This window comes from Pelobates fuscus, chromosome 9 (genome assembly GCF_036172605.1).
Source record: "Pelobates fuscus isolate aPelFus1 chromosome 9, aPelFus1.pri, whole genome shotgun sequence".
NCBI classification, from domain to species: Eukaryota; Metazoa; Chordata; class Amphibia; order Anura; family Pelobatidae; genus Pelobates; species Pelobates fuscus.
Genome location: NC_086325.1, coordinates 144070287 through 144096813, shown reverse-complemented (window position 1 = coordinate 144096813; position 26527 = coordinate 144070287). Strand labels below are relative to the sequence as shown.

Below are 26527 nucleotides of genomic sequence, written 5' to 3'. Positions count from 1 at the left end.
TATGGCTTTATTATCCACAATCTCAATTAACTGATCCTTGTATTTCTTCTTACTTCCAGGGCTCAACAGACAGTCGTAGTCCTTCCCATGTAAACGGGACCAGTGGAAGCAACGCCCCAGAGGAAGAACAGAGTCCTCAAACCATAGCATGTGCCTTATCCAGAGATTGCAGTGACCCTTGTAACAACAACAGCTCCCCTCACTTCACCGGTATAACCAGTGAAAGCAGCGACACCTGCCGTGATGAGAAGCTAGGGCCTACAGCCCTTCAAAAGGAAGAATGAGCAGCACAGGGACAGAATAGGCAAGCGTTGGAGGAGAAGGAGGAGTGTGATGGAGTGACAGATGGAAAAACTGTGACCATTTTAGCTTGTGAAGATGTTGATAATCCAAGGACTTCTTACTTTATGAGGTACTGTGGATTATCAGGCCCCTTACCTCTCCAGTACCAGAGCGATCTGTAATCCCTGGTATTCCCTGCAATGCAGGAAGACCTGGCACTGGAAAGGATAACTTAAGACAAACCCACATTTGACACAAGCTACTCGTGCCGCACTTTCAGTACCTACCACTGATGGCCCTGCGGAAAGGAGCACAGTATGTCTTGGACATATTAAATGGCTGCTAATTTCTCCAAGTTTGGGAAGCATAAGCTAGAATTAATTTTCCGATAGTGGCCATGATGTGACTTGATATGCAACAGACTCAGATTTGTATCTTCAAACTGGGTTTTATGGCATCTCTTACACTTTCATTGTGAAACTGTGCATTGCTCTGTTACGTAGTAAGCATGATGTTGTGATCGTCACCCTATTCTATTCAAAATGGAGACAGCTGTCAGTATTAATCAAACAGGCACTTGTCAATCAAATTGTAGCTGGGATTTGTAAATCTTGATTTAAAATCCTATAGGAAAGTGCCGTGTCTTCTTTGCACTCCCCCTTCTCCAGCCTCTAATTACGGGGGGAAAATTACGCTTCTGCCTAAAAATGTGATCCTGTAGATAATATGGAACTTTTTTTCTGAATTTTATTAATATTATTTTTTATATGTATATAGATATATATAAATATGGCCTTTGTACAAAGGGGAATTTCAGGAAAGAGACTGTCATGGGCAGATTTTTCCTGCCTTCATATAAGGTCAAGCCTGTGTTATGCTGGGTCATTTCATCTGTGATGCAGGTCAGAGTTTGAGGGTCAAAGGTTAATTTGTTGAAGGAAGCAACCATCCTCTCTTGATGAAAAGAAAAAAAAAGCGTCTATTGAGCATTAAATACTAATTTAGCAATGCCTAATGATTCTACAGTTTGTAGAATGATGGTGAATAGCACCTGAATAAAAATAATCAGGCAGATTTGTCACTATCTATTGACTGGTAGAGTTCATTGAACACTGCCAAAAGAACCTTTAGAAATTTGGTGATGTGTATTTAATATTCAGTGTCATTTCGGTATGAATGCTAAAAGGAGTTAGAAGGTTGTGATCATATACAGCACCTTTTACCCTTAAACTGTCGGAGATATCAATGTATTGCTATGCAATTCTTTGTTGAGAGCTCTGACAGAGAAAGGGCTTGTCCTTATCTTTGACCTGTGTGCGTGTGTGCATGGGCAGGGGGTTAGCAATGACACACTGCTTGTTGACAAAGGGGTTAATCTCCTTTTGTTTTGGTGAAGGTGTAATGTGAATGAATGTATGTGATGCATAATGTGTTTATCTCTTGGCAAATGCCACAGATGAACACTTGCAAAAATACGTATCCAGAGCTTGTCTGCTTAGACATGCTGTGTATATTGTGAATATACATACGTTTGTGCACAGACTTTATGTACAGAGAGAGGCAGAGAGAGATCTATTTATGTAACCTATAAATATATATTTAGGCAAAGCCACATCTGCATCCTGAGCAGGACCAGTATTCCTCGGGAACGCTGCCGCTGCTTTGGGGGGGGGTTTGTGGTCATTCAGAACTGTTTACTCCAGACGTGTAATTCTTTTAAGAACAGGAGAGAGCAGATTTAGCTCTTGTGTCCAGCGCTTCAATCGGAAACCTCGCTTGACGCTCACCTCTCCAAAATGAACTAAAACTGCATTATTATTTTTTTTCTACATTGGCATAAAATGCACCCATGGATTTTACTCTGAAGGGTTTACAGTGTGTTGCTTTGCATCTTCCAATGTAAATGTAGGAAGCAATCCATTTTTTTTTTCTTCACACTTGCTAAACAATCGCACTGAAGCTATCTCTGATGAGATCTGTTTTTTTAAAAAAACAAAAAACACATCTTGGGACACAAATACTGCCAGGAAACCTGCCTTCAGCTGATCCTAGGGATTCTTTGATCGGAGATCATTTTATTTGACATACATTTACTTTTCCTACATGGCATCTGAACTTTTTTGTGCAGCACTCTGGAATACTATGAAATGTTGTGGAAGTTCAGATAAGCAGCTATATAGACCAATGTAATTGTTTGCAGCAACTGTCTTTGCTCCGAAATAGGCAAGGGGCAACCAATTATTTTTTTTGTTTTTTTCTTAAAGTGAATTGCGATAACATGTTTGTCACAATTTAATCAATTACTGCATGGCGCTTTCATACCTCTTTCTTAGGCATTCTTGCGCTTTTTTTCCGCCTAGTATTTCTGTTAGCTTCCAAGATTGTAAACAGGCTCCCCAAAGTTTTTGGTTTATTCGCATGAGCTTTTTGATGCTTGCATATATCCCCTCTGGACTAAACCAACAGCAACTTAAGTCTTAAAAGGAGTAGGTTCATGCCAACGTTAATACGTCACACAATTGATCACAAGAACCAAGTCTCTGAGCAGTTCCTATAAAATAGATACCAACATGACATAATCTTTTTTTGTTTGGTTTAGATCAATACCCTAATCGGTTTGTGAACAAATCCTGTTGGGTGTTTAAAGATGACAGTACAGGACTATTGATGACCTAAATAGCACTTTTCATTATTCGAGAACCCTTTGGGTATAATAAATTAAGCACTTACCTGACACGAGACCTGCTGTGAGATTTAACACAGCCATTGCAAGGCTTTCCATATTAAGAGGTGCTGTAGATATCCTTCTATTTCCTGTTTTATATGCAGTTTGCTCACAGGAAGTCTTCTGACAATCTAGTTTCAAAACAAAAGCATATTGTGTCAGGTTTCTACCCCTTATTTCGGGGGCATATATAGTGCCTCCTTTCTGTTCAAGCTAAGCTTTTGAGACTTAACCTGTCTATTAAGGGGTCATGCAAGTTTTTATTTTTCTGATCCTCAGGTTATTAGTTACGATTGAGGTCCTTTCTATGTTCTGTGGTGTCTGATGGCAACATGTAATTGGCATCTGTTTGTATCATAGTACATCAAATATGTGAATTCCCCCCCTCTACCAGAGCTTAAAGGCATGTTCCTTTAACCTTTTAACCATCTGTGCAGCCTACTAGTATTGTAGACACTTAATGCTCTCGCAGAGGTAAACGATGTGGGCCATGTGAGACGCAGTAATATTATTATAAAAAAAGACGAAAAAAGTATCTGCTTCAGAGTACCAATAACATTTCAGTAGCTTAGTGCAGAATACAAATGAGAAAATATGCAATTTTGGCTGTCAGATTAATTTATTTGGTCATAATAAAAAAAAAATAACATGCTGCCAGTTATTGCTTTTATTCAAGCCTTTTATTTTAGTTTTTAGTTTTCCCTGGGGTTAACTATTTATCATCTTCCTTCCATTCAGTATGTCCTCAGCAGTGCTCTGCAGGTGTCTCCAGTTTGGAGCTGACTCCATGTGCTTTTTTGCAGTGTCATGGCTTTAAAAACAGCCCCTTTACATTGCGTTTTTCTTGCTTTTTTTTTTTCTTCCCTATTTAAAAGAAGGGAGGTCTAAAATACAACAGCCATCTGAATCAGTGTTAAGAGATATTGTTCAACAACATAATCCGGTTCTGGCATCATTGTGTTCCCAGTTTGTGTTTCATGGACTGTCTTGGGAGCCAAGTGCAAGCCTTTCTCTACTGATGTTGGCGTCAAATAATGCCGTGCTGCTGGGACCTCTTCCTTTAAGCATCGATATCAGACTTCTCCTGGGAACAGTCATCCCAGGAAACGGGACATATATCCCTCTGCTTATTCAGTAACTCAACTTTGCCACGGAATGGACTTGAGTTCTACCAAGTTGGAGAATTCTTTGTCGTGGCTTCTGACTGTGCGTATTTCCCACAGTCACTGTGGCTTTTAAGGGCACAGCAATATTGTTAATGATGGGGGAACCTATCCTGATATTTCACAGGGGAATACAACAAAACAGTTCCCATACAAGTTGTCAACTTGTTATACTTTTTTTTAGTATAATCTTTTTTTTTTTTTCAAGCCATTACAACTTTACACTTATATTTTAATTATATTTTGTAACTGGATTTCACAATTAAGACTAATTTTAATCACACAAAAAACATCCACTTAATTATCCACCATTAATTGCTGTCTTGATTTTTGGATATATGAAAAAAAATACACCTTTTTATATGTAAAAGTATCTTTTGCTTTATGTTTGATACACATTATATACCTGGTGAGACTGTATACCATCAACTCATTTTTTTCTCACCAAGACAAGTTAAACTGTTCACTAACTATATGTTCTAGTTTTCAATTAAGGTTACAGCTAATCTCATTTGTAACGTGTTTGTAACAGAGTGAACGATACCTTTTGGCAGTCTCGCTGCTGCTGCTGCTGCGGAGTACATTTCTCATGATCCTCAGCCAGCAAAGAATTATGTGACACTTTGCCAACAATGGTTGGATTGACAAAGGGTACCCATCACTGTTATAACTGGTTAAAGCTGCATTTCACGTTTTCAAAAATATATATATTTTCCGATTCTCTGAAAGTAAACATGCTACCTTTACATTATTTCATTAATATTTTAAAAACTACAAATTAGCAAAAGAAATATTGAATCAGGCAAAACTAAAAAGATCTAATACAGTTTATCTTTGTTTGAAGTAACAAAATAATCTCCACTCCCTCTGTATTTTTATGTGATAGATAGGCCTGCACAACATACTTAAACCTTCTTAGAAAACAAATTGTGAGTTTGTTACACATGTGAGGTAATTTATATCATGATTTCCCATTAAAAGCTATTTCTATTCTTCCCTCCCCCTTATGATATATTTCCATACTCAGCAGCATGTTTATTTAAAAAATAAAAATTATCGTGAATGTGAAATGTTGCTTTAATTCAGCAGGGTAACCAGTATTCTGTAAATTGATCCACTGGTCATCCTTATTGCATTCCCAAGTGTTTTCATGAAACACATCACATAGAAGGGAAATAAAAATGTTTTAACTTCTGTTCGTTTTGTAAAATTACACAGCTAGTTTTTACTTTGGTGTTAAGGGGATGGGGTGGGGGGAAGGGAGCAAGGTATATCTTTTGATGTAACACTGTTCTTTATAGTCAATCTGAGCGATATGTATGTGCATCAAGTTCCCAAGATCCCTTGTTATCTAAATAGAGCCAGGATTGGTGGGACTCATAACCCTAGAAGTCGGGAGCTTTGGGAACGTAAGTTGTTTATTGGCATATTCCGTGTATTGTACTTAATTTGGCACTGGAAAACAAGGTGCATTTTCTACATCAACACTTTGACACAGTAGCAATATACTGATGAATTGCCAAGTTCAGCATTTTTCATTTTCACAAACTAGACCATGATCAAGTTTTTTGGTGCTCTCCATGACTTTTATCATAAGCATGTGGCCTGCGTATCACAATTTAATATTCCATTTCCAGACACTGTGGCTGTAAGAGAGGCACATACTCCTGATGGCCCATGACTCTGGTTTATGTGAAGTGGTAAAGTTCATGGTGGTTGCCCACTTTTGATCAAGTAGATTACATTTTTGATAGTCGGACATCAAGATGTTCAGTTCTGGGAACCTTGATGTCTCTCATAACAGAGCAAACCATTTAACTTGCTCTAAAACACATCTTTCCAGTTTGGCTTCTTTTGCTTACATGTTATATAGAGAATTTTTTTTTTTTTTTTTGGGTTATATTTCAGGATGCACCACATCCTTTGCAAGCAATCTAACACATACTGATGAATTACCATGTCTTTTAAGATTTTAATTATCTAAGAAACAAACGAAATCAACTAACACACCTGTTTTTGTTATCTTGTTCAGATTTGAACTAGAGATATGAGTTAAAAAATGAAAAAAAATAAAAACCTATATATAAAAAAAAAATCCTTGCACCTAAATCCTTAGGGCATAAACCTGACCTTTTATGTATCTGCTGCACATGTACTTGTGATATTATGCTTCCTTTTTCCTGGTTTTAGTGGTAAACTAATTGCTATTTTTCAAGAAGAAATGAGAAATATTTGAAAGAAAATTATGCTGATTTTCAAAGTTTAACTATATATATATTGTAAGCCCGCTCCCTGTTGAACCTGATTAATATTAACTTCTGCTTTCTCTTTCAATACGTTCAATACGTTTTTATTTAAAACTCTTTTTTTTTTTTTAATATCTAGTTGAACCTATCATTGCAATGATATTTGTTAGTAATTCATGTTTAACAAATACTGTCTGTGTTATTTACAATGAAAAAAAAAAAATCCCCCAAACCATGGCTTCTGGATTATATTTTCTCCCCTGTTAATAAATGCCCTTTATGCTAGTCACCTGTTTTAGTGGATGGGTAATGTGTAACCTTTTCCCACGTCCCAAATCTTCCCGTCCTGTAATTCCTATCTCCCAGCATCTCCATAGTTTATCAATGTAAGTTAGAGCGGCAAATCTCTGGGAATGTCTGTTTTTGCTGAGAAGGTGACCTTATGATGCAGAATGTTTAGGAATGCTTAATGGAGGAGCTTGGTTTCCAGTTAGAAAGACTTACAGTGCTTAATAAAGTCTATTCTTTTAGTAAAAAATGTTTTTAAAAGTGTGGTGGTTTCTTTTTTTTTTTCTTTCTTGTGTTTAATTGCAACATGGTCAATACGAACTAAAAGAGGAATTTCATTTTTCAGTTACTATAATTTACTTTCAAAATGAAAACCGATCTAAAATTCTTGCACAATCAAGAAGATAGATAACATATATAATAAAATAGGGCCTAACTTTGTCTTTATACTTTTGAAAATGTCAAAATCTGGAATATTGATGAGTTTCTGGCTTCCTTGCTTTGCCATGCTCCACCAGGCATGACGCAGGTGCTTGGGGAAAAAGGCATATAAGTGTATACCATGGGCTAAACATGCATATGTGAGATACTTCTGTTGGCAGGCTGGTGCCATTACTTGAAGAAATATAGTGGAGGAAGGAATGTCCGTCCTCTTCTCCCTAGTGTTCCAATCCAGTAGATACCACGAAAAGTCTTTACAGTGAAGATATATAGTCTTTAGTGTGCACTGGGAGTCAGGAGATGGAGTCTGTGAGTAATGGTTGCACTGTGGGTGCCTGGCACGGCTGCCATCATGCATCCATACATACTTGGTGCCTGCCTCTACAATAGTCTGGTCGATGTGGGCAGCTCATTTGCCCGGATTCCAGTAAAGCAGCATGTGCAGTCCATTTCATCAGGGTGTGCACTAGGAAAATTTTCCCCTATGTTTTAATGTAATGTGAATATTTGTTAAAATGTTGAATGAATGTAGGGTGGCTGTAAGTGTTGTAATTATGTGTTATGGCTTTCTGTGCGTGATGTACAAAGCTGGCCGTCTGTAATGTCTTTATAGCTGTGAGTAATGTGTGTGGGTAGCTGTGAGTGATATGTTTGGACCACTGTGAATGTTGTGCGTGGCACTGTGTGATATGTGGGATGTAGCAAAATTACCATCTAGTACCGTGATAGCGAACCTATGACACACATGTCAAAGGTGACACTCCGAGACATTTCGGGTGACGCATTGTTTATGGACGGTCATCGCCTAAGAACAGTGAACACGCGCTGCACTTACTTTGTACGCGCTCTGGTTGCTTCTTGCTTGCGTCCTAGCGTGTCACGGCAACGCTAGGGTGAACCCCGGGTCATAGCGCAGCACGGTCTCCTCCAACACTTCTTCCGTGAATGAGCCCAGAACACTGATCCTAAGCCTGCTGAGTCTATTGGAGAACTGTAAGTAAGTTTAGCAATCCTCAACACCTTCATTTCTGCACAAGTTTAATGGGACAAAGACAGAGCTCTTCTTTACTCCCCAGACTCCTGTTTCCTAAAGGCACACTTCATTCTACTGACCGTAAACCAACCCTGCATCAGCAAATTATGCATTTTCTCATTAAAAGATAAAAGCTTCCCTGATGTGAAAAAAAATATTACTATTTAACACATTTTATGTCAAAAGGCAGTGCAGAGAATGTCTTTCAATCTCTTCACAACCAAGAAGACTTCGTAATTGTAATATATATGAAACCATGTTTATAGAGACACTGCAAACCAATAGAAATAATGTACACTTCGTACTAGCAGAATTATTAGTAAAGGTTTGTCTTGAAAAAAATTTATAAGTATACCCCATACCATTTCCTGTCAATCAATCAATCAATCAATCAGTTGTATGCTGACAGCTGACTAACAGAAGAGACCAGGAGAACCCTGCCGTAGGCAGTTTGCATTTTGCTGCAAACCTGTCTCATGCTTGCTGGGGTAACATAGGACATATAGAGCTAGAAATATCACAAAATTATGGATATTTCTAGATGTGACATGGCCCTCGAGTTAAAGGGACACTATAGTCACCTGAACAACTTTAGCTTAATGAAGCAGTTTTGGTGTATAGAACATGCCCCTGCAGCCTCACTGCTCAATCCTCTGCCATTTAGTAGTTAAATTCCTTTGTTTATGAACCCTAGTCACACCTCCCTGCATGTGACTTGCACAGCCTTCCATATACACTTCCTGTAAAGAGAGCCCTATTTAGGCTTTCTTTATTGCAAGTTCTGTTTAATAAGATTTTCTTAACCCCTACTATGTTAATAGCTTGCTAGACCCTGCAAGAGCCTCCTGTATGTGATTAAAGTTCAATTTAGAGATTGAGATACAATTATTTAAGGTAAATTCCATCAGATTGAAAGTGAAACCAGTTTTTTTTTTCATGCAGGCTGCTGTCAATCATAGCCAGGGGAGGTGTGGCTAGGGCTGCATAAACAGAAACAAAGTGATTTAACTCCTAAATGACAGTGAATTGAGCAGTGAAATTGCAGGGGAATGATCTATACACTAAAACTGCTTTATTTAGCTAAAGTAATTTAGGTGACTATAGTGTTCCTTTAAGCTAGGTTTTGGTTTTTCTTTTACGAATTTTGACAAACCAAGCTCAAAAGGTTCGCCATCACTGATCTAGTACAAGATGGGAAGGGAGATTCAAGTTAGTTCCCCCTCAGCCCAATATAGCTGGGGGGAGGTAAGGTGCTGTAGTGAGGGTTCAAAGGCAACAATCAGGGATAGCGGCTGTGGTGATGGGACAGGGACAGTAATACAGTACAACTGAGCAGAGAAAGTGGCCTGGAAGTACAAACCACGTTTTCCCTCCCTACACGGTATCCAGAGCAGCTTGCGATCGCTTGGCTTGGGGAGAGGGTGCGGACACAGGGAGACCTTCTGATCTCAAACAAATGCAAGCTGTGGGTGTAAAATAAGGCGCTTAGTGAATTTAAAAAAAAAAAAGAGGATAAAATGTGTTTAAAGCAGCTGTATAACTCCGTGGATATCCCAAAAAATCCACAAGGAAATGAACAGAAAACTAGACCTTCTGATATCCCTGCCAACTCACAAGCAGCTGGCGCCCTAAGCCACCGCTTAAGTGGCCTAATGAAAGCCCCCGGCCCTGTAAACTGGATGGGTAATGTGTAACTTTCTCCCACGTCCCAAATCTTCCCGTCCTGTAATTCCTATCTCCCAGCATCTCCATAGTTTATCAATGTAAGTTAGAGCAGCAAATCTCTGGGAATGTCTGTTTTTTGCTGAGAAGGTGACCTTATGATGCAGAATGTAAACTGCATATCCCAAAAACCCAGTAGGATGAACCCTTTGACATTTGGACACTTGGGGTGGTTCGATCCACATAATCACAATACACAAATCAAATTGACCAGAAAATTGGATACAAGTCAAGGCAAACTGCACCATTAGTCCATACAGGGTTATAAATGTTTCGACAGCAGCTATATTGCCTAAATGTCTAAATTAATTTTTTCGAAATTTTTGAGAGTATTGAATAACCACGTCTCCCAACATCGTGGGGTATGAGTGGGTGAGCCAGTGACGCGAAGTCCAAAATGGGTACCATCCAGATGGGTGGCTAAGTTGCCCAGAGAAAGGGGGACACTCAGACTTACTGACATCCTCTTTGGCCTCAGCACAGCGCAAGCGTGTCCAATGAACCCCCAAATCCAGTAACAGCAGGGATACATTCAGGACTGGATTCTGGAAGGTTGGTGGGGGGCAAAGAATTACCTGGATTGCTCATTTGACAACTATACTTAAACCAAATTTAGACATTATTATTATTATCATTATTATATCCAAGTGGTAATATGAACTCACACAGGTAAGTGGACCTGATTATGGACAGGTAGTGGGTGAGTAGGTGGATTTCTATGCACAGCCTCTTGCAAAGCTGGCTTTAAATGATTTATTTTTGCTTTCAGATAATATATTTCATATTATTAGAAGTAAGTACATAATGTGAGGGGGAAAACATTTAAAATAAAGCAAGAGTAGCTACAGAATAGTGTTTGGAAGGTGGAAAGGGGAGCCTGCCTCTACCAAGATGGCGCATTTAACGACCCGAATGTTGTTTCAACTAACTTTATTGATCTGTGTTTGTCGCTTACTGGTGACGACTAAGAAGCGAGGCGGAGCTATTGGAGGTAATGGCGTCGCGAAGGCCTATGCCTCTTCTATTATTGAAGCCGCGGTGTCCGCGGGCTCAGCCCGCCTCTGCCCACCCCCGGGCCGGCCTGTGATCGCCCTGCCGCCCGCCTGTCCTCGGTGACCTCTCCGAACTCGCTGCCGGCCGGAGGGCGCCCGAATCCGGACTCCAGGCTCAGGCCTCGGCCTCAGGTAAAGCGCGGGTCCGGGCCTGTCACAGGGAGAGGGGGGCCCCCCTCACACTCCTAACATTAAACTCTCCCACTGAGCCTGCAGCCCCGGGACCCTCACAGAACCCACCGCCGGGAGTGCATTTACTAAACTGCGAATTCAAACCCCAGGGGTAACATTCAGACCAAAGTAGCCGAATTGGAAAAACTCTCCGAGTCAGGCTTACTATGAGATCAGCTACTCTGCCCTTAAATGTAAAATCCACTCTGAATTCCCACCTTAGTAAGTAACCCTGATAGCAGCAGCAGCAGCAGTTTGGTTATTTCAGAATGTTGTCATTAGGAGTTAAGCTCGATACAATTCAGAGTTTAGCGAATAATTCAGAGTTTAGCGAATACATATCTTGGTTATTACTGTTAGTGTGTGTGTATATATATATATATATTTATTTTAAAAAATGAAAGAGAGTAGGACCTGCCAAAGATAGGGTACATTGACGTCGTGGCAGGCTTATGCAATGTATCATCATAAAATGTAACTAAACCCCCATTGTTTTTTTTGCCTAGATTAGGTGTTTTTAATAAAACTAGCAAAATCTGTCAGCACCAAAGTAGCTGTTTAGTAGATAAGGGAGTGCGCTGGATTTTCATTTTTACTGTACTTATTGGCCCCCAGCAGCACCCCATTTAAGCATGTTCATGTGAGTGCAGCCAGCCCCTTGTTTTCCCATATATATTAGTTTATTTACAATACCGATAATTAGGTTGTAAATAACCGTCCCAGTTCTCTTTATTTCAAAGCTGTAAACTAAAACCTATTCTATACTCTCTGCTGTTCTTTATTGCATGTTTACGTTAAACTAGTTGCTTCATCATTTTATTAGTACCCCACACCATTTTTTTGTAAATACTTCTTTGCCATTTGGTTTATGGTGGGTAATCACAGGATATGTGAGTAACCCATGGTGGTTTCTAATGTTAGCTAATCAAATGAGAAATGAGCCATTAATGACCCTAGTGATAACATATAACTCATTACGTATCCAACAAAATGCAGCCTTTGTTGTGTTTTATTTGTTGTTGTTTTTTTAATACAGTTTTTACCCTCTTATACGGTAATTGAATTCTCTTCCACGTTACAAAACTTTAAACCCAAAAGACTGAGTTGGAGAATGCTGTAACAATGTAATCTATACATTTTGATTGGTGTTGTATTTGGTAACTCTTGTTTCTATCTCCACAGATCATATATACAAGACAACAGTATTTACTGGGCTGAACGGGCATCATCAATGGATCTCTTTGTTATTTAAGAAGGACACTCCTGCTTGGATTACTATATCTATGGTGTTCTTGTTTGTAGCTGGTCTTTAAGAAGCTGAGGATTTTTCACATAGACATTCTCTGTGCCGTATCGGTTTTACATGCTATAAGATGGCATCGGTGCCTGTGTACTGCTTGTGCCGCCTGCCTTATGATGTGACCCGTTTTATGATTGAATGTGATGTCTGTCAGGACTGGTTTCATGGCAGGTAAGTCTGCTAGCTGGGTAACCGCATTCAGGTATTGCTGTTATGTGTGGACCTTACATGTATTTTCTGCGTCTTGTAAAAGGGGCAGAAAAACACTGCATTTCTAGTCAATAGTTGTTTTTAAAGCTATGAAATACTAGCTCTGAAATCTGCAGAAAATAAATAAAATCCTTTATAGTGGTTTAACTTTATGTCTTCGTCCAGTAGGAAGAAAGCAATAAGATAACCTAATATAATATTTTACCTAGCTGTGCGTGTGTGTGCCTTTGTCGCACGCACACTGACAGAGGCACACACACATGCACAGCTAGGTAAAATCTCCAATCTCTTGATATATACAATCAGAGATCCAAGATATTGGTTGCTAGATTGATATTTCATTTGACAGAGGAGATAGTGTTATCACATAGATCTACAGGGATGATTAACCCAAAAAATAATAATATTCTGGAGAAGTCTGCTTGCTTCATTTGTTTGCAAATCCTGATATTTCCAGAGCAACATAGACACATGCCTTGGACTGTACTCTAATCTGTAGAAAGCTTACGGGAGAGATGGACTTCACAGAAAGTTACGTACACAAAAATGCAGCGTTTACATTGAAAAGGTTACAGGGACAGGCTATAGGCACCAGAACAACTACATTAAACTGTAGTGGTTCTGCTGACTATAGTGTCCCTTTAAAAAAACAACTGGCTCCTAACTTTTTTAGTTGACTCCTAGATTCCAAACAAATTTGTCAAGCCCTGATGTAGCCACAATAAATGGTTTGTACATCCTTGTTTTATTTAACATTTACATCATGCTGTATGATTATGCACTCTTAATTTATTGTATGAGTTAATCCATTCTCTTATTTCATCATTTGCTGACAGCTGTGTTGGGGTGGAGGAGGAAAAAGCTTCAGAGATTGACCTGTATCATTGTCCTAACTGTGAGATCACTCATGGGCCGTCTGTTAGTAAGTAAATACTTTGCAAATATATGAGAAATTAGTCTTATGTCACCTGGAGCTATTTGGAAGATACACTTTGTCTTCTTTACAATTGTGAATGGCCACTCTGAGCACTGACTGCTGCAGTGTACTATTGTGGCTTTGGTGGAAGGCTATATGGCTGCCTTCAGAGTTGTCTACCTTCAGGCAACCATAATAAACTTTAATTTGGCTAGCCCAATAGATATAGCCTATCGTTTTTGTACAGGTGATATGTCCACGTTTTCTCAGTGTAATGCATAGGCACCCAGACCACTTCAGCTTATTGAAGTGGTCTAGGTGCAGTCTCCCAGGTGCCTTAATACTGCAAAGGTATTTATTGCAGTTTTTAAGAAACTGCAATAATTACCTTTGTGGGTTAAGTCCACCTCTTGTGTCTGTCTATTGGTAGGCACTAGAGGGAGTTATAGTGTCAGGAAAACAACTTTGTTAACTGTCGAGTAACCAACCTATGGAATTTAATTCTAATAACATTATTAATTAAAAACTGCATGTAGAATACTCCCTTAACTATAAAATGCTCTTTAGTTAAAAAAAAAAATATTGAGGGTAAATGTATCCAATTGCATTGCTAATGGACCAGGGTTTTTAAAAATAATTTGGTGTGCTCCAATGGGGCCTATTTTTATTTATATACATTTTGGTTTTATTTGTGTCCTCATTTGTCTTTTTTTTTTTTTTTCTTTTTTTTTTCTGTTCAGTGAAACGCCGGCGTGGCGTGAAACAACAGGATGCTGCTTTGAGCAAAGACTTAGGAAAGCCAGTGCAGACGGGAAGTGCGTGTTTCATCAAGGAGTTAAGGAGTAGGAATTTCCCCAGGTAACCAGAGCTCCTGTTCGTTATTTGGGCTGTCTAGCCTAGCATATTAACCATACCTGTTTTAACAAACACTATCAGCAGCCCTTTATGTAAAAGAAAAGATCACAGGTATAATTGGTGCTTCAATACCAATATCTAGCTCATCTAACTTTATCTCCTTATACACACCTCATCCCAAGATTCTGAAAGAAAAAAAATTTATATGACCTAATACACGGAGACAAGTTTTCATGTGCCGATAAACATTATGTAATTTGCTTCCTACATCTTCATAAATCCCTGCATCTTAAAGAAATGTCAGGAAGAGTCAGAAGAAAAACAATAAAAAAAAAAACAGACTTGTATGAGATCCAGGCTGGTTCTGATTGTCAGCCACCATTTTCACAGCCAATTACAATTATTTAAATTAAACAAGATTTGTTTAGTGCTAACAAAACATGTATGTCATGTGGGTGAACAGAGCCCTGCCCAAACAAACGTATGTTCTTTCTAAACTTATCTTAAAGTCCTCTTATATAAATTGCAAATAAATAAGAAATACAAAAATATATATTAAAAAGGTAAAAAGTAGAATCCCATCTCTAAGTGCCTTTTTATTATTTCTTTTTTTATTTACTTAAAAAGTGGCAAAATGTACATAATCAGGAGCATTGTAATTTACTTGTTGCCACTTTTTAAGTAAACAAGTGGATATTATTTTTTATTTAAGTATTTTTTATCTTTATTTTATTTATTATCATCCTTCCTCCTTTCCTGTTTTGAACTAATGGAGGGGTTGACCAATGATATTTTTTTGTTTTTATTTTTTTAATATTTTATAATTGTGTCTGTGTACGTAGTAGGTTTGTTTGGATTCTTTCCTATTGGGGGAGCTGCTGCTACTACGTTAACATTTTCTGTTACTCATTTTTATTTCGCATTTATTTATTTGTAGAGCTGCTTACTAAGCACCATTTTAATATTGTGTGGTAGAAAGTTAAAGGTGTTTTTTGTTTTTATTTTTTAAAAGATATCTGGACTTCATGTTCTTTTATCATATTCGTATTCTTGAAAATGAATTTTGACTGAAATACTTAAATGTCCAGTGCAGATGAGGTGATCCTGAAGCCACAGGGAGCTCAGCTTACCGTGGAGTACCTGGAAGAGAACAGCTTTAGCGTCCCAATTCTTGTCCTGAAGAAGGATGGGTTAGGGATGACCCTTCCTCCCCCGTCTTTCACTGTGAACGATGTGGAGTATTATGTGGGTATGTTAAGACCTTTTTAAAAAAAACAAAAAACAATGTTTTATTATTATATATAATTCCCTTATTTTTTTGATTTTTCTCAGCTTTTTTTGTTTGTCCCTAAAGATATAAATTTATTTTCTCTTCCCCGTTACAGGTCCAGAGAAGGAGATTGATGTAATTGATGTAACGAGACAAGCAGATCTGAAGATGAAATTGAAGGATTTTGTAAAATATTACAACAGTCCCAAGAGAGAGAAGGTGTTGAATGTAATCAGTTTGGAATTTTCTGAGACCAGGTCTGTGTTTATGTTGGATTACCATTATTCCCAACACCCAGAAAAATTGAAAGTATTAAACTTTTATTAAAGATAGGTCTAAACTTGTTTGCAGATATTTCGTTTTACAATGCAGATCCAAATGTTTATTTTTGCGGTGTTACATAGAACATAGTTACAGAGAAAACTCAATAGTTAGAACAACCTTTCCACCCCTCATACTCCATTATTTTTGGAATAGCAGCAGGAGTGCATGTTTGGGTAGTGTGTGCTATTTAAATTTTTATGGTTGTGGAGTACTTAAACCTAGAATTTAGGACAAACCTTTTTTGTGGACTTCACAGCTTTATAAATGTTGTTCTATAATTTCTAAATACTAAGGTGATTCCCACAAGCCATAGGTTTCAGTGTATTTTATTTTTAACTAGATTTCTGCTTTGGCAGGTTATCTAACTTGGTGGAGACTCCAAAGATTGTGCGGAAGCTTTCCTGGGTTGAGAACCTTTGGCCAGAAGAAAGCGTGTTTGAGAGGCCTAACGTCCAGAAATACTGCTTGATGGGAGTGAAAGACAGCTATACTGATTTCCACATTGATTTTGGAGGGACGTCTGTCTGGTACCATGTTCTAAAGGTAAATATTTTGAAGCAACAGTATTCAAATGTCTTCATCTCATTAATGTATTGACTCCTTATTTTATTGGAGCTACACAGTATTATCTTGAGTATAAAAATTACTTCAATACAAAGCACTGTAGCGAGAAGTCCCTTTGAAATCCCAGTAATCTTGAATTGTAGAAGAAATGATTTCATTGAGCCCTAATATTCTGTAACCCACTTTATTTTTCCTTTTACTCAGGGAGAGAAAATATTTTACCTGATCCATCCCACCAAAAGCAATTTGGCTCTGTTTGAATGTTGGAGCAGCTCCTCCAACCAAAATGAGATGTTTTTTGGAGATCAAGTGGATAAGTGCTACAGATGTCCTGTTAAGCAAGGCCAGACGCTCTTCATCCCTACAGGTGAATCATCTTGGACAGGATAATTAGGTGGTGCTGTGGTCCTTGTTCTCCGAGTTCCTCCATTTGGTTTTTTATTGTTTCCTCAGACCATGTCTTTCTGTTCCACAGGGTGGATTCACGCCGTGCTCACTCCAGTCGACTGTCTTGCATTTGGTGGGAATTTCCTGCACAGTCTGAACATATCCATGCAGCTAAAGTGAGTAGTGATGTGTGAAAGAGGAGAGGAAAAAAACTCTTCTAACTTCCTCTTTCTTCAGTATGTCTCTTTATTCCATCCATAGTTTTTCTGATCTTTAAGCACTTGTAAAACATTTGTGATTTTAAACATTTTCGTACCCTTACTTTTTCTGTTTCTTTCCTTCTTTCTCTAGAGCGTATGAGATTGAGAAGAAGTTAAGCACTGCTGATCTATTTAAGTTTCCAAACTTTGAGTCAATCTGTTGGTATGTGGGGAAGCACTTACTAGACACTTTCCGTGGTGAGTCACATGGGCACAACTTGGTCTTGATGTACATAGCACTGTCATTGGTCTGCTATTCTTATGTGACTGTGGTCTGTATTTCAGTGGTAGGAACATGATGATAACATTGTCTTGCTACTAGTTCTCCTTTTGAAAGCTCTAATAACATATAAATATAACCTATTGCAGAATTCACAGAATTTTATGCAAATTATTGAGTGCTTTGCTTTCACCCCCTATTATGTGTATACAGGACTGCGAGAAAACAGGAGACACCCAGCATCTTATCTACTTCATGGAGCCAAAGCCCTTAACACTGCGTTCAGAATCTGGACAAAGAAGGAGGTGTGCTTTCTCTCTGTCATACTTGGAAGATGATTAGCCTGTAGAAGTGCATGTTGGAATTTGCTGCAGAATTCACATTGTTTAACATTTTTCTGCATTGCTTACAGGCTATCCTATCCGTTTTAAAACAGAACTATCCTATCGTGGGAGGGAGTTTCTACTCACTGTACCATCCTTAAAATGTGTACTGGCTTTAGTAGGGTGGGAAGTCCAATTTTGATTGGCTAATGCCTTTCCAGAATTTCAGAGCAAAATACTCTTACACAGAAATTTTATTTGAGCTAGCAATTCCCTCTTACACATACACACATTCATTCTCAGACTCACAACCCACTGAATTTGCTTAGAGGTATCAACATATTTTAAATAGCGTCCTGCTGTCTGTGAAGGAGCCCAAGTCAAAATCTAGTGTCCATTTAAATATAGAAATGTTCCCCAGTTGTGTGTGTTTGTGGGTTTTGTTTTTTTTTGCCATATGATTTTTTTTTGTAATGTTATATCAGATGTTCTTGTTCCACTTTCCAGTCCTCCTCCATTTGATATATTTATCTATTCTAGGCCTTAATGGATCATGAAGAGGAAATTCCGGAGACCATTGTTACATCTCAGCTCATCAGAGATCTAGACCGTGAGATCCGACTGATGGAGGTAATAAAATTTAATGCGGTATCCTACCCAGGTTTGCTCTTGTTTTTAATACGATGCATTTTGTGTATTATCTCTTGGTAATTTCCAGTCTTTGTTTGTCATACTTTCTGTGCCCATAATGATAGTGTATGCATAATTTTAAACTTCTTATCTGTTAAAGGAACACTACACACCCCTAAATCAGCTTAGCTTGTTGTGTGAAGAGTGTGTCCATCCCCCCATTTTACAATAAGTGCAGATTTCAATAGAAATTGTCACTTTTATAAATTAGGCTTGTTACTCCCCCTGGCTGTCAATCAGACAACCGATCCTGTTACTATCTGGTTGTTTTGCTCAGTGGAACTAAACTCAAGAGGCAAACAATCGCTCAGAGCACCTGCCTTGCAAAGACTTCTCGTGGAGCTGCATTGGGAAGTCTGTGATTGGACAGACTTTCTGTGTCGGGAAAACCTGTTTTGAAGATAAATTGCCAATAAAGTAAAGAAATGCATAATTAAACACAAAAATGTTTTCAATGGGGTATATCCGCTAAATAGTGTTTAGTGGGAGGGGAGAGGAGTGACAGTGGAATGTTCTTTTAAGTATCATTTTGAGGGGTGGGAAACTGCTGTGCGCTAAATATACAGAATCTATGAGACCCTGTATGTCAACCCGCAGGACATCTTTCATCAGAACCTAGAGAAGACAGGCAACCTCTTGGGTCTTACAAGAAGTCCTTTGCCTGGCATCAACTCTCCCTCCAAAACCACCCTTCCATTAAAGAACTCCAAAAAGAGGGCTTCTAAACCAAAGGAGCCCCTTAAGAAAGGCGGCAGGAAGGGAAAAGAAATGCAAGAAACTAACAGTAACCCTGAATCACCTGGGACTCCCACAAATCAAAACCAGAAGAAAACCGTGACACCCAAGAAAGAAAAGGTAGATTTCTGTAGAACAAACGGGAGGACAATTTATGTCTTGCATATATCCATCTATTTATCTTTCTTCGCTATTCTTTTCAAACTTCTCCTGGCAGCAGCCCCTGAATGATAAAAATATAAATTTGCTGGTGAAACCGGGGTTGTCAATCCTGTCAGGGCTCAAAATTTCCATTCTCCACTAGTCATTGACGAGCGAAAATGTAGAAATCCACTCTTGGAGGGTATTCTAAGGCTTGCAGTGGTGAATAACGTTTAAGGCCTGACTTGTTGCATAGGGCTGCACATGCCCTGATCCTGTTATATGCTTTTCTTTCTGTTAGTCTTTGTTTCTTGTGTGTGTGTACACACACATGTTCTTTCTCTATTTCTGTTCCACAGCTTTTTTTTTTCCTGGCAGTTGGAGTGCCAGAAATTGGTTGTCACTTGGTATTCCAGTTACTTTGGAATAGTGCGGAAATTAACAGGAATTTTCCAGGACATTATAAATATTTGTCCAGAATAGACACAATGTAACTATTCTCCAACACAATCCTATAACAAGCTCTGCTATTTTTGGCCCGAAACTCTCAATTCTTGTAGGGACTGGATTTAACAGAGGCATTAATATTAGCCCATCTGTCTCTAAATACTGCAACTAATTAAGATGAGCTATGTGAAAAATGTTATTACATCACAGCTGTAGTAGTAATTACAAAACAAAAGTCAGCAAGTTCTGCCTGCCCATTGTTTTATTAACCAATATATTGGTAATTTCCCAGTTTGCCACACCATTTGCATAAATACAAATGCATGGTAAAAATATCAAACAATACTTTTTTTTTTTTCTTTTTCTATAGAGATAATAAATCTCCATGATCCATTTTATCTTCCTTACCAGAAATCACACCATATTACAGCTGCTCACCTTTTTTTTTCCACGGTGTTCTGGAAATTCGGATAGTGTGGTTAATTCTCAATTTCTACATATCACTGCTTGCTTGCCCCACTCACCCCTGCAGGATTTGTGTTCATGGTGGTCTGAACTTAAAATCCAGACATGTTGTGCATAGCATCTTGATTACGTCTGATCTATATCTGTCTTGTTTGTTGGGGCTTTATTCCCCTCTTGCTTCTCTGTACATTTTTTATATAGTTGATAGTTTCACTTTTTTTGCCCCTTATGTTAGGTGGATGACTCCCTGGATTTTATGGATGAGGATCCACAGGGCTGCCTCTTGGATGCTGAAATAGCAGAGAATAAGCTGAGGCTGGTACTGTCCAATGGAAACAACATCGGGTAATGAGTTTGTAAATTTTCTGTGCTAGTACACGAGATTGGAGCCCTCCAAAGTAAACCTTATTCCCTCGGTTGACAGGCCTGATATAATTGCATTAAACGTATTTGCTGTTCTTAAGTGATTTGTGCTCTCAAATCTCATACTAGATAGTCTCTTACTGTCTTGCAAGGCAGCGAGAGTGTGTCTCTTAACGCTCCTAGTGACAATCAGCAGAAAATGCAATCATTAAAGCAGCTTATCAGGAATACATTGTTCTTCTTGTATCTTTCTGTGTTTAAAAAAAAAAAAGAGAGAGAGAAATACAAGAACTAAAACCTTAGTTTAACCAAAGCATTTTGATCTACCACTAGTACGTTTATTTCTGCTATGGTTGTTTGTTTTTGTTGTAAGTTTTGTTTAGATGTTTTAGTTTCTCTACAGAACCAATATTCTGTTTTTGTGTTTGGGGTATATTTGTGTGGCTCATTACATTATACAGAATATTGTAAGCGTGTATTGGATTTCTGACTTCCACTGACTTGTACTCCATCATTCTCTTTTAGTGGGAAAAAGGTCCGTGTTGGAGCAGGCAGCAGGCGACTATTTGCCGCAAATAAACAACCCAAAAAGGAACAACTCGAAGCAGACCTGTCCCCGGGAGAACCTTTCGTAATGGATTCTGAGGATGACTTGCAGATTGATGAAACGCCACGGAAGGAGAAAAAGCCTGTACTTCCAAAGAGAAAACTCAGCAGTACGTACTCACCAGCATGATTCTGTGAACGTGATTCCTGCCTATAGTCCTCCATCATGGAATGCTGTAATCCCTTTCATGTGGCAAAAAGGCTAGAGAAATATGTATACCTTATTTATCCAAAAGTAGGTGGAACATCTCACTAAAAGAATCTTGGAGTTGTTTCACAAACCACTGGAGAGCTACTGGTGGGTGACCCCTGGGTTATGTGTAAACTATTTTAGACTTTATGACAAAACATTAGAAAGGTGAAGCTGTATAGCACTCCATAGAGTGAGACTTATTTCCTTGTGATGAACTGCTTGAAATAAAGTTGGAGAGCATAATATTTAGGAAATGCTACCTTTTCAACAAAATGTATCCCACATTAAAAAGTGCCAATCCTATCAACTGATGATTATTCACTTTTTAAGTTTAGGTGATCTTACTGAGTTTTCCTTGTTTAGAATTCCCTAGAAAGCTACCTCGTGCAAAGCCCTGCTCCGATCCAAATCGCGTCCGAGAACCTGGGGAGCTGGAGTTTGATGTTGAGGTAGGTTAATGTCCGAGTCTATCAGGAGTCTTTTTCGGCTGTGATGTAAAAATTCACATTTCTGAATTATCCAATCTTTATTAGGAAGATTACACAACAGACGAAGACGTAGAGACAGCTGATGGAGACCTGGGCGCTAGCAGTGGAGGGATATTAGACCTGCTGAAAGCGAGTCGCCAGGTTGGAGGGCCAGACTACTCGGAGCTTGAGTAAGGAAAATGGAGCATTTACCAATATTTAACATTTGGGGCTGTTGCCTTTTTGCAGTATATTTTGCAGCTAGACATTTTGTTAAATAAGTACATTATTGTCACTTTTAAATAGGCCTATTGTTTTAGTTACAGACACCGTAATCGACTGTTCTTTGAATATATTGAATAATTGTATCCTAACAGTCCACTAAGTGAATTCTGGGTGGCATTAATTTTAAATTTGATGTAATACCATAAGTCAAGTTACAACATTATATGATATAAATGTCAAAATTTACATTTTTTTATTTTCTCTATCAATTTTCCCACCTTTTTAAAGGGATTTTTTTTTGTGAATGTTTAATTCTTTAGTACACTCTTTACAAATCTATATTGCTTGCAATTCTTCCCTAATATTCTCCATATTTTTCTGTATAGCGAAGCACCTGCATCTCCCAGCACACAAGAGGCTATCCAGGGAATGCTGTGCATGGCCAACCTCCAGGCTTCCTCTTCTTGCACTCCTTCCAACCTTCAGGCATGGTGGGCAGCTGGTCAGGACAATAGTGCTGGGTTAGGGCTACCACAAGGAGGCAGTAAAGTTGCTGGAAGCAACAGCAAGAGTGGTAGCAATGGTACAGGTAACAGCAAAGTAATTCAGCGACCTGGTAAAAGACCTGTAAAGCGGCCGGTACATCGCAGTATGGACAGTGAGGACGAAGACAGTACCGATGAGCAGGAGACTTTGGGGGCCTGCTTTAAGGATTCTGAATATAGTAAGTATTGACGTGGGTGCTAGATCCGGTATTCTTTACTATGTACTCAAATTCATTGATATCACTACAGTGTTTTAAAAACTAGTTTCGAATAGTTAATTTTTTTTTTTTTTGTATCAGTGTTGTTTCTCGCTGCCTCTTCTACACTGACATTGAGCATCCTTTTCTCTCTTCAGTTTATCCATCGCTGGAGTCTGATGATGACGACCCGGCGCTGAGGTCACGTCCCAAGAAGAAGAAACAAACTGACGATGCCCCATGGAATCCAAAAGGTACAGAAAAAAAAAATTAACCTCTGTGTTGGGACTAATATATCGTTTGGCTGAGTCACCTTGATTTGGAACAGTTATTAGTAAGTCCTCAATAGTTTTACCTCTAGCACGCTGAGAACTCTTTTAACCTCTGGAAAGGTTTTACATTCTTTTTGTATGTATTTTGTATTTATATGGTTCTGTAAATAAATGAGCAGCCAAGCTAACTTTGGAATATAGAATTAGTCCCCAAACCTAGTGTCATGTCAACATAATTTGGGTTTCTGTTAATAAAGGTTTGGAATAACTGGCTAGATAGTAATTTATCAACATTTAGCTAAAAAGTCTCCGCTAAATAGCTGTCTTTTCAAATCTTTTTACTTTTTGCCGTAGGAAGTTTACGGAGACAACCCTTATAATGACATGAAGTTAAACGATTTATTGTCCACGTTATTGCCTTTTCCAATACCTAATCTGAAACTCCTCAAAAATTACTAAGACGTCATATTAAAACTTTATATTTTACTTCCTTTCCTTACTAAACACTTTTGAATGTATCTTATTATTTTACTTTTTATTTTACTTCCTTTCCTTACTAAACACTTTTGAATGTATCTTATTTATTTGGTTTCATTCCAGCACGCGTGACTCCAACACTTCCTAAGCAAGCCCGTCCAGTACGAGAGGGAACACGTGTAGCCTCTGTTGAAACTGGGTTAGCTGTAGCTGCTGCAAGACTCTCCCAGCAGGTGCTTATCAACTTTGCTTATCAGCCAGATCACACTTGTGGCTCTCTGTCTTGCGTTTCTAGGGCATGGAGTGTAAGAAATGCCATAAGACTTATTGGTATTTGTTTTTATAGGAACAGCAGAAATCTCTTAAGAAGAAAGTGACTTGTAAGAAGAAATCACCAAGCGAGCAAGATCTTCCTCTTCTTCCAGTTGAGCCAGACCCTCCACCAACGCCACAACCTGAAACCCACACTGAGGTTTTCTCTGGCAGTTTGGCTGACCATGAATACACAGCAGGACCCAATATTTTTGGTATGGCTCAGATCAACAGGGGAACTACGCCTATGGCACCTGGTGTCTTCTTATCTCATCGGCGGCTATCTGCATCCTCTCCAGGAAGCCAAGGAGTTCAGGGTAAGAAATGCATGGTCTGACCTGTACATTCTGCTACTCGAGGTGTAGTTCAAAATGCATCAGAATTCTGTGTTTTGGCTCCACCTTTGTATTGGCATTTGATTACTTTCTTAAAAGTCATTTTTTTTTCCACTGCATATTTGTTTTATTAATGGAATGCATGTGAATACCATGGCATGTAAGTCCACTTAAAGGGACGCTTTAAACAACAACAAAAATTTTTCCCTGCAGCCTGACCGGTGTAAACCTTGCCATTTCTAGAGAAATGTCAATGCCTAATTTTGTAAAAGAACTTGCCTCTAGTGGATGTCCGGATGACAGCTGCTAGAGGATTTTCATCTCTAGGACCATGAAGGTTATTTTGTTTGGTGTCGTCACACCCAGCATGATGACGCTAAATGCTTACTATTCTCGTAGAGAAGCATTGGGATAATACTATTCTATAAAAAGCATCCAGTTTGGGGGGGATGTTGCATTTGCTGCCCATGCACCATTGGTACCCTATTCTCTTCTATAAGAGGCTTTAGATTGGCCCAGAGAGTATCAGAATGATGATCTCACAGAAGACGGAGAAGCTTCTGTAAAAATAAATCCTGAATATTCTAACACTTAATATGTTTATAATGTCAGTGTTCCTCTAAGCAGCATAGCTTGCTTTTCATTTCATGTTTCACAAGTTTTGATTTTAAACTTGATTCAGTCCAGTCCTATATTTGAGGTAAGAGAGCCTTCATGGTTATTTTGTAATGGTGTTGTGAATGTACTTGTACGAAGGCAAAATAACAAAATAATTTACTTCTCAATTCCAGGAAAACGGCCCAAGAAAGGCTTGGCTACTGCTAAGCAAAGGCTGGGGAAGATCCTGAAAATCCACCGGAATGGGAAACTGCTCCTGCTGTGACCTCCTCCATCCCATTTGCTTCAAACCCTTACCTCTTCCTTCCCAGCCTCGTTGAAATTATCCAGCACCGGGTTAAACTAGCTCAGAACAGATTCTTACCTGCAATGAACACTGTTATTTTTATACTTTCAAACACAAAAATCAAGTCTTTTACACCGCCACCTATGAAAAACAAACCAAAAAGACTATGTTCTTCTGGGGCATCTTCAAGAGACATTTGTTGGATGGTTCACCAAACAAAAACTAATTTCTCAATAGCCTGGTGTGTGCCCTGGGTAATAGACTGTGGCTGTTTTTTTTTTTTCTGCGTTGCCCTCTGCATTACTCACATGTTGTATACAATGGAGTGGACCCTTAGTGGCAGATTTAGGTATTTACAAAACCTAGAGAGCGGAAGCCTTAGCAAAAATGTAATTTGGTTCAGTAACGTTTTATAGCCAGATTTTCCAGGATTGGTTAGTAAATTTGTGCAGTCTAAAGCCACCTTATCCCTGCCCCCACCCCACTACTCTAAAATTGTTCCCAAAAGGGTAAATTTACTCTGTTGAACTACACCAACGTAAGGTGATCTACATGAGACATAAGCTGTGTTATCCACGCTTGTACCAGTGAACTTATAATGACAACTATAGTGTGCGTGCCACCAAGCAAGCTACTTTTATTCCCTGTGATTTTTGGCTTGTTCCTGCCCATAGCTTCCTGATTGGAGCAAGATCAGATAGCTTTGCAAATGGAGTCATGCAACCTTATCTGCAAGGACCTATCTGTACAATGTACATTAGCAACAGACCGGTCCAATTGTGCGCTCTCTCGTCCCAATAATTGCACTTGGAATGGAAAATCCTTTATCTGAAGACTGTAAGGCCACCGTTAGTGCATATGAAGTATCCCAAGAAGGACAAGTGAAGGGTCGATACAGCAGTATCAGACTGAACCATAAGCCTGCAGAAACGTCTCACTGCCTGTAGTGCAAAATTTTGTGGACAGCCCACTCCTGTGCAAGGTTGACTGAACACAATGCTGTCACGTTGTGATGTTAAAAGTGGTTTGACCTGCATTGTTGCAAATCTTTTTAAAGGTGTCCCATGTTTTTATCTTGCTGTCCAATCCTTGATTTCTTTGAATTGTGGGTACATTTCTCAAGTGGGGTGTAGCAGTAACTAGTCTTCTGGGTGGAAGGAAGGTGATGGACTGGCATCGATATAAGCGGGGATGCAAAAAAACTTGTCTAAATTTATAATAGTGTAATCTTAAAGCAGCAGTACTTGGTAGTTGTTATAAAGGGTTAACATTACTCTCCACATTGTTATATTATGATATTCATAAGAATTTTCCCACCCTTTTTACTATAGCCATCTGTTGTGATGCAGTACACAACAACTTAAAGGGGCACTGAAGGCAATCCGACCACTTCTTCTCAAT

At 38.8% G+C, this 26527-nt stretch overlaps 2 protein-coding genes across 3 annotated transcripts in view; both read left to right on the top strand.

Moving 5' to 3' along the window:
• FAM120C (family with sequence similarity 120 member C) overlaps positions 1–5220 on the top strand; it is a 33881-nt gene extending 28661 nt beyond the window's left edge. The window contains exon 16 of the mRNA XM_063432654.1: positions 60–5220. Within this exon, the coding sequence (XP_063288724.1) occupies positions 60–284 (225 nt within the window). The 3' untranslated portion in view covers positions 285–5220. The remainder of the gene's footprint in view (positions 1–59) is intronic.
• A 5650-nt stretch (positions 5221–10870) lies between these two features.
• Positions 10871–26199, top strand: PHF8 (PHD finger protein 8). Of its 2 annotated transcripts, XM_063432652.1 has the most exons (22): positions 10871–11084; positions 12306–12594; positions 13470–13555; positions 14290–14407; positions 15493–15653; positions 15790–15931; positions 16355–16541; positions 16767–16929; positions 17038–17125; positions 17301–17407; positions 17643–17734; positions 18293–18382; positions 19040–19297; positions 20466–20575; positions 21119–21309; positions 21756–21841; positions 21926–22050; positions 22471–22808; positions 22985–23080; positions 23699–23808; positions 23922–24204; positions 25014–26199. In XM_063432652.1, the coding sequence occupies exons 2-22, from the start codon at positions 12497–12499 to the stop codon at positions 25103–25105; spliced, it is 3021 nt and encodes a 1006-aa protein (XP_063288722.1). In that variant the 5' UTR covers positions 10871–11084; positions 12306–12496; the 3' UTR covers positions 25106–26199. The 2 variants fall into 2 exon arrangements, with proteins under 2 accessions (XP_063288722.1, XP_063288723.1); XM_063432653.1 differs by lacking the exon at positions 19040–19297.
• Positions 26200–26527: the final 328 nt, after the last annotated feature.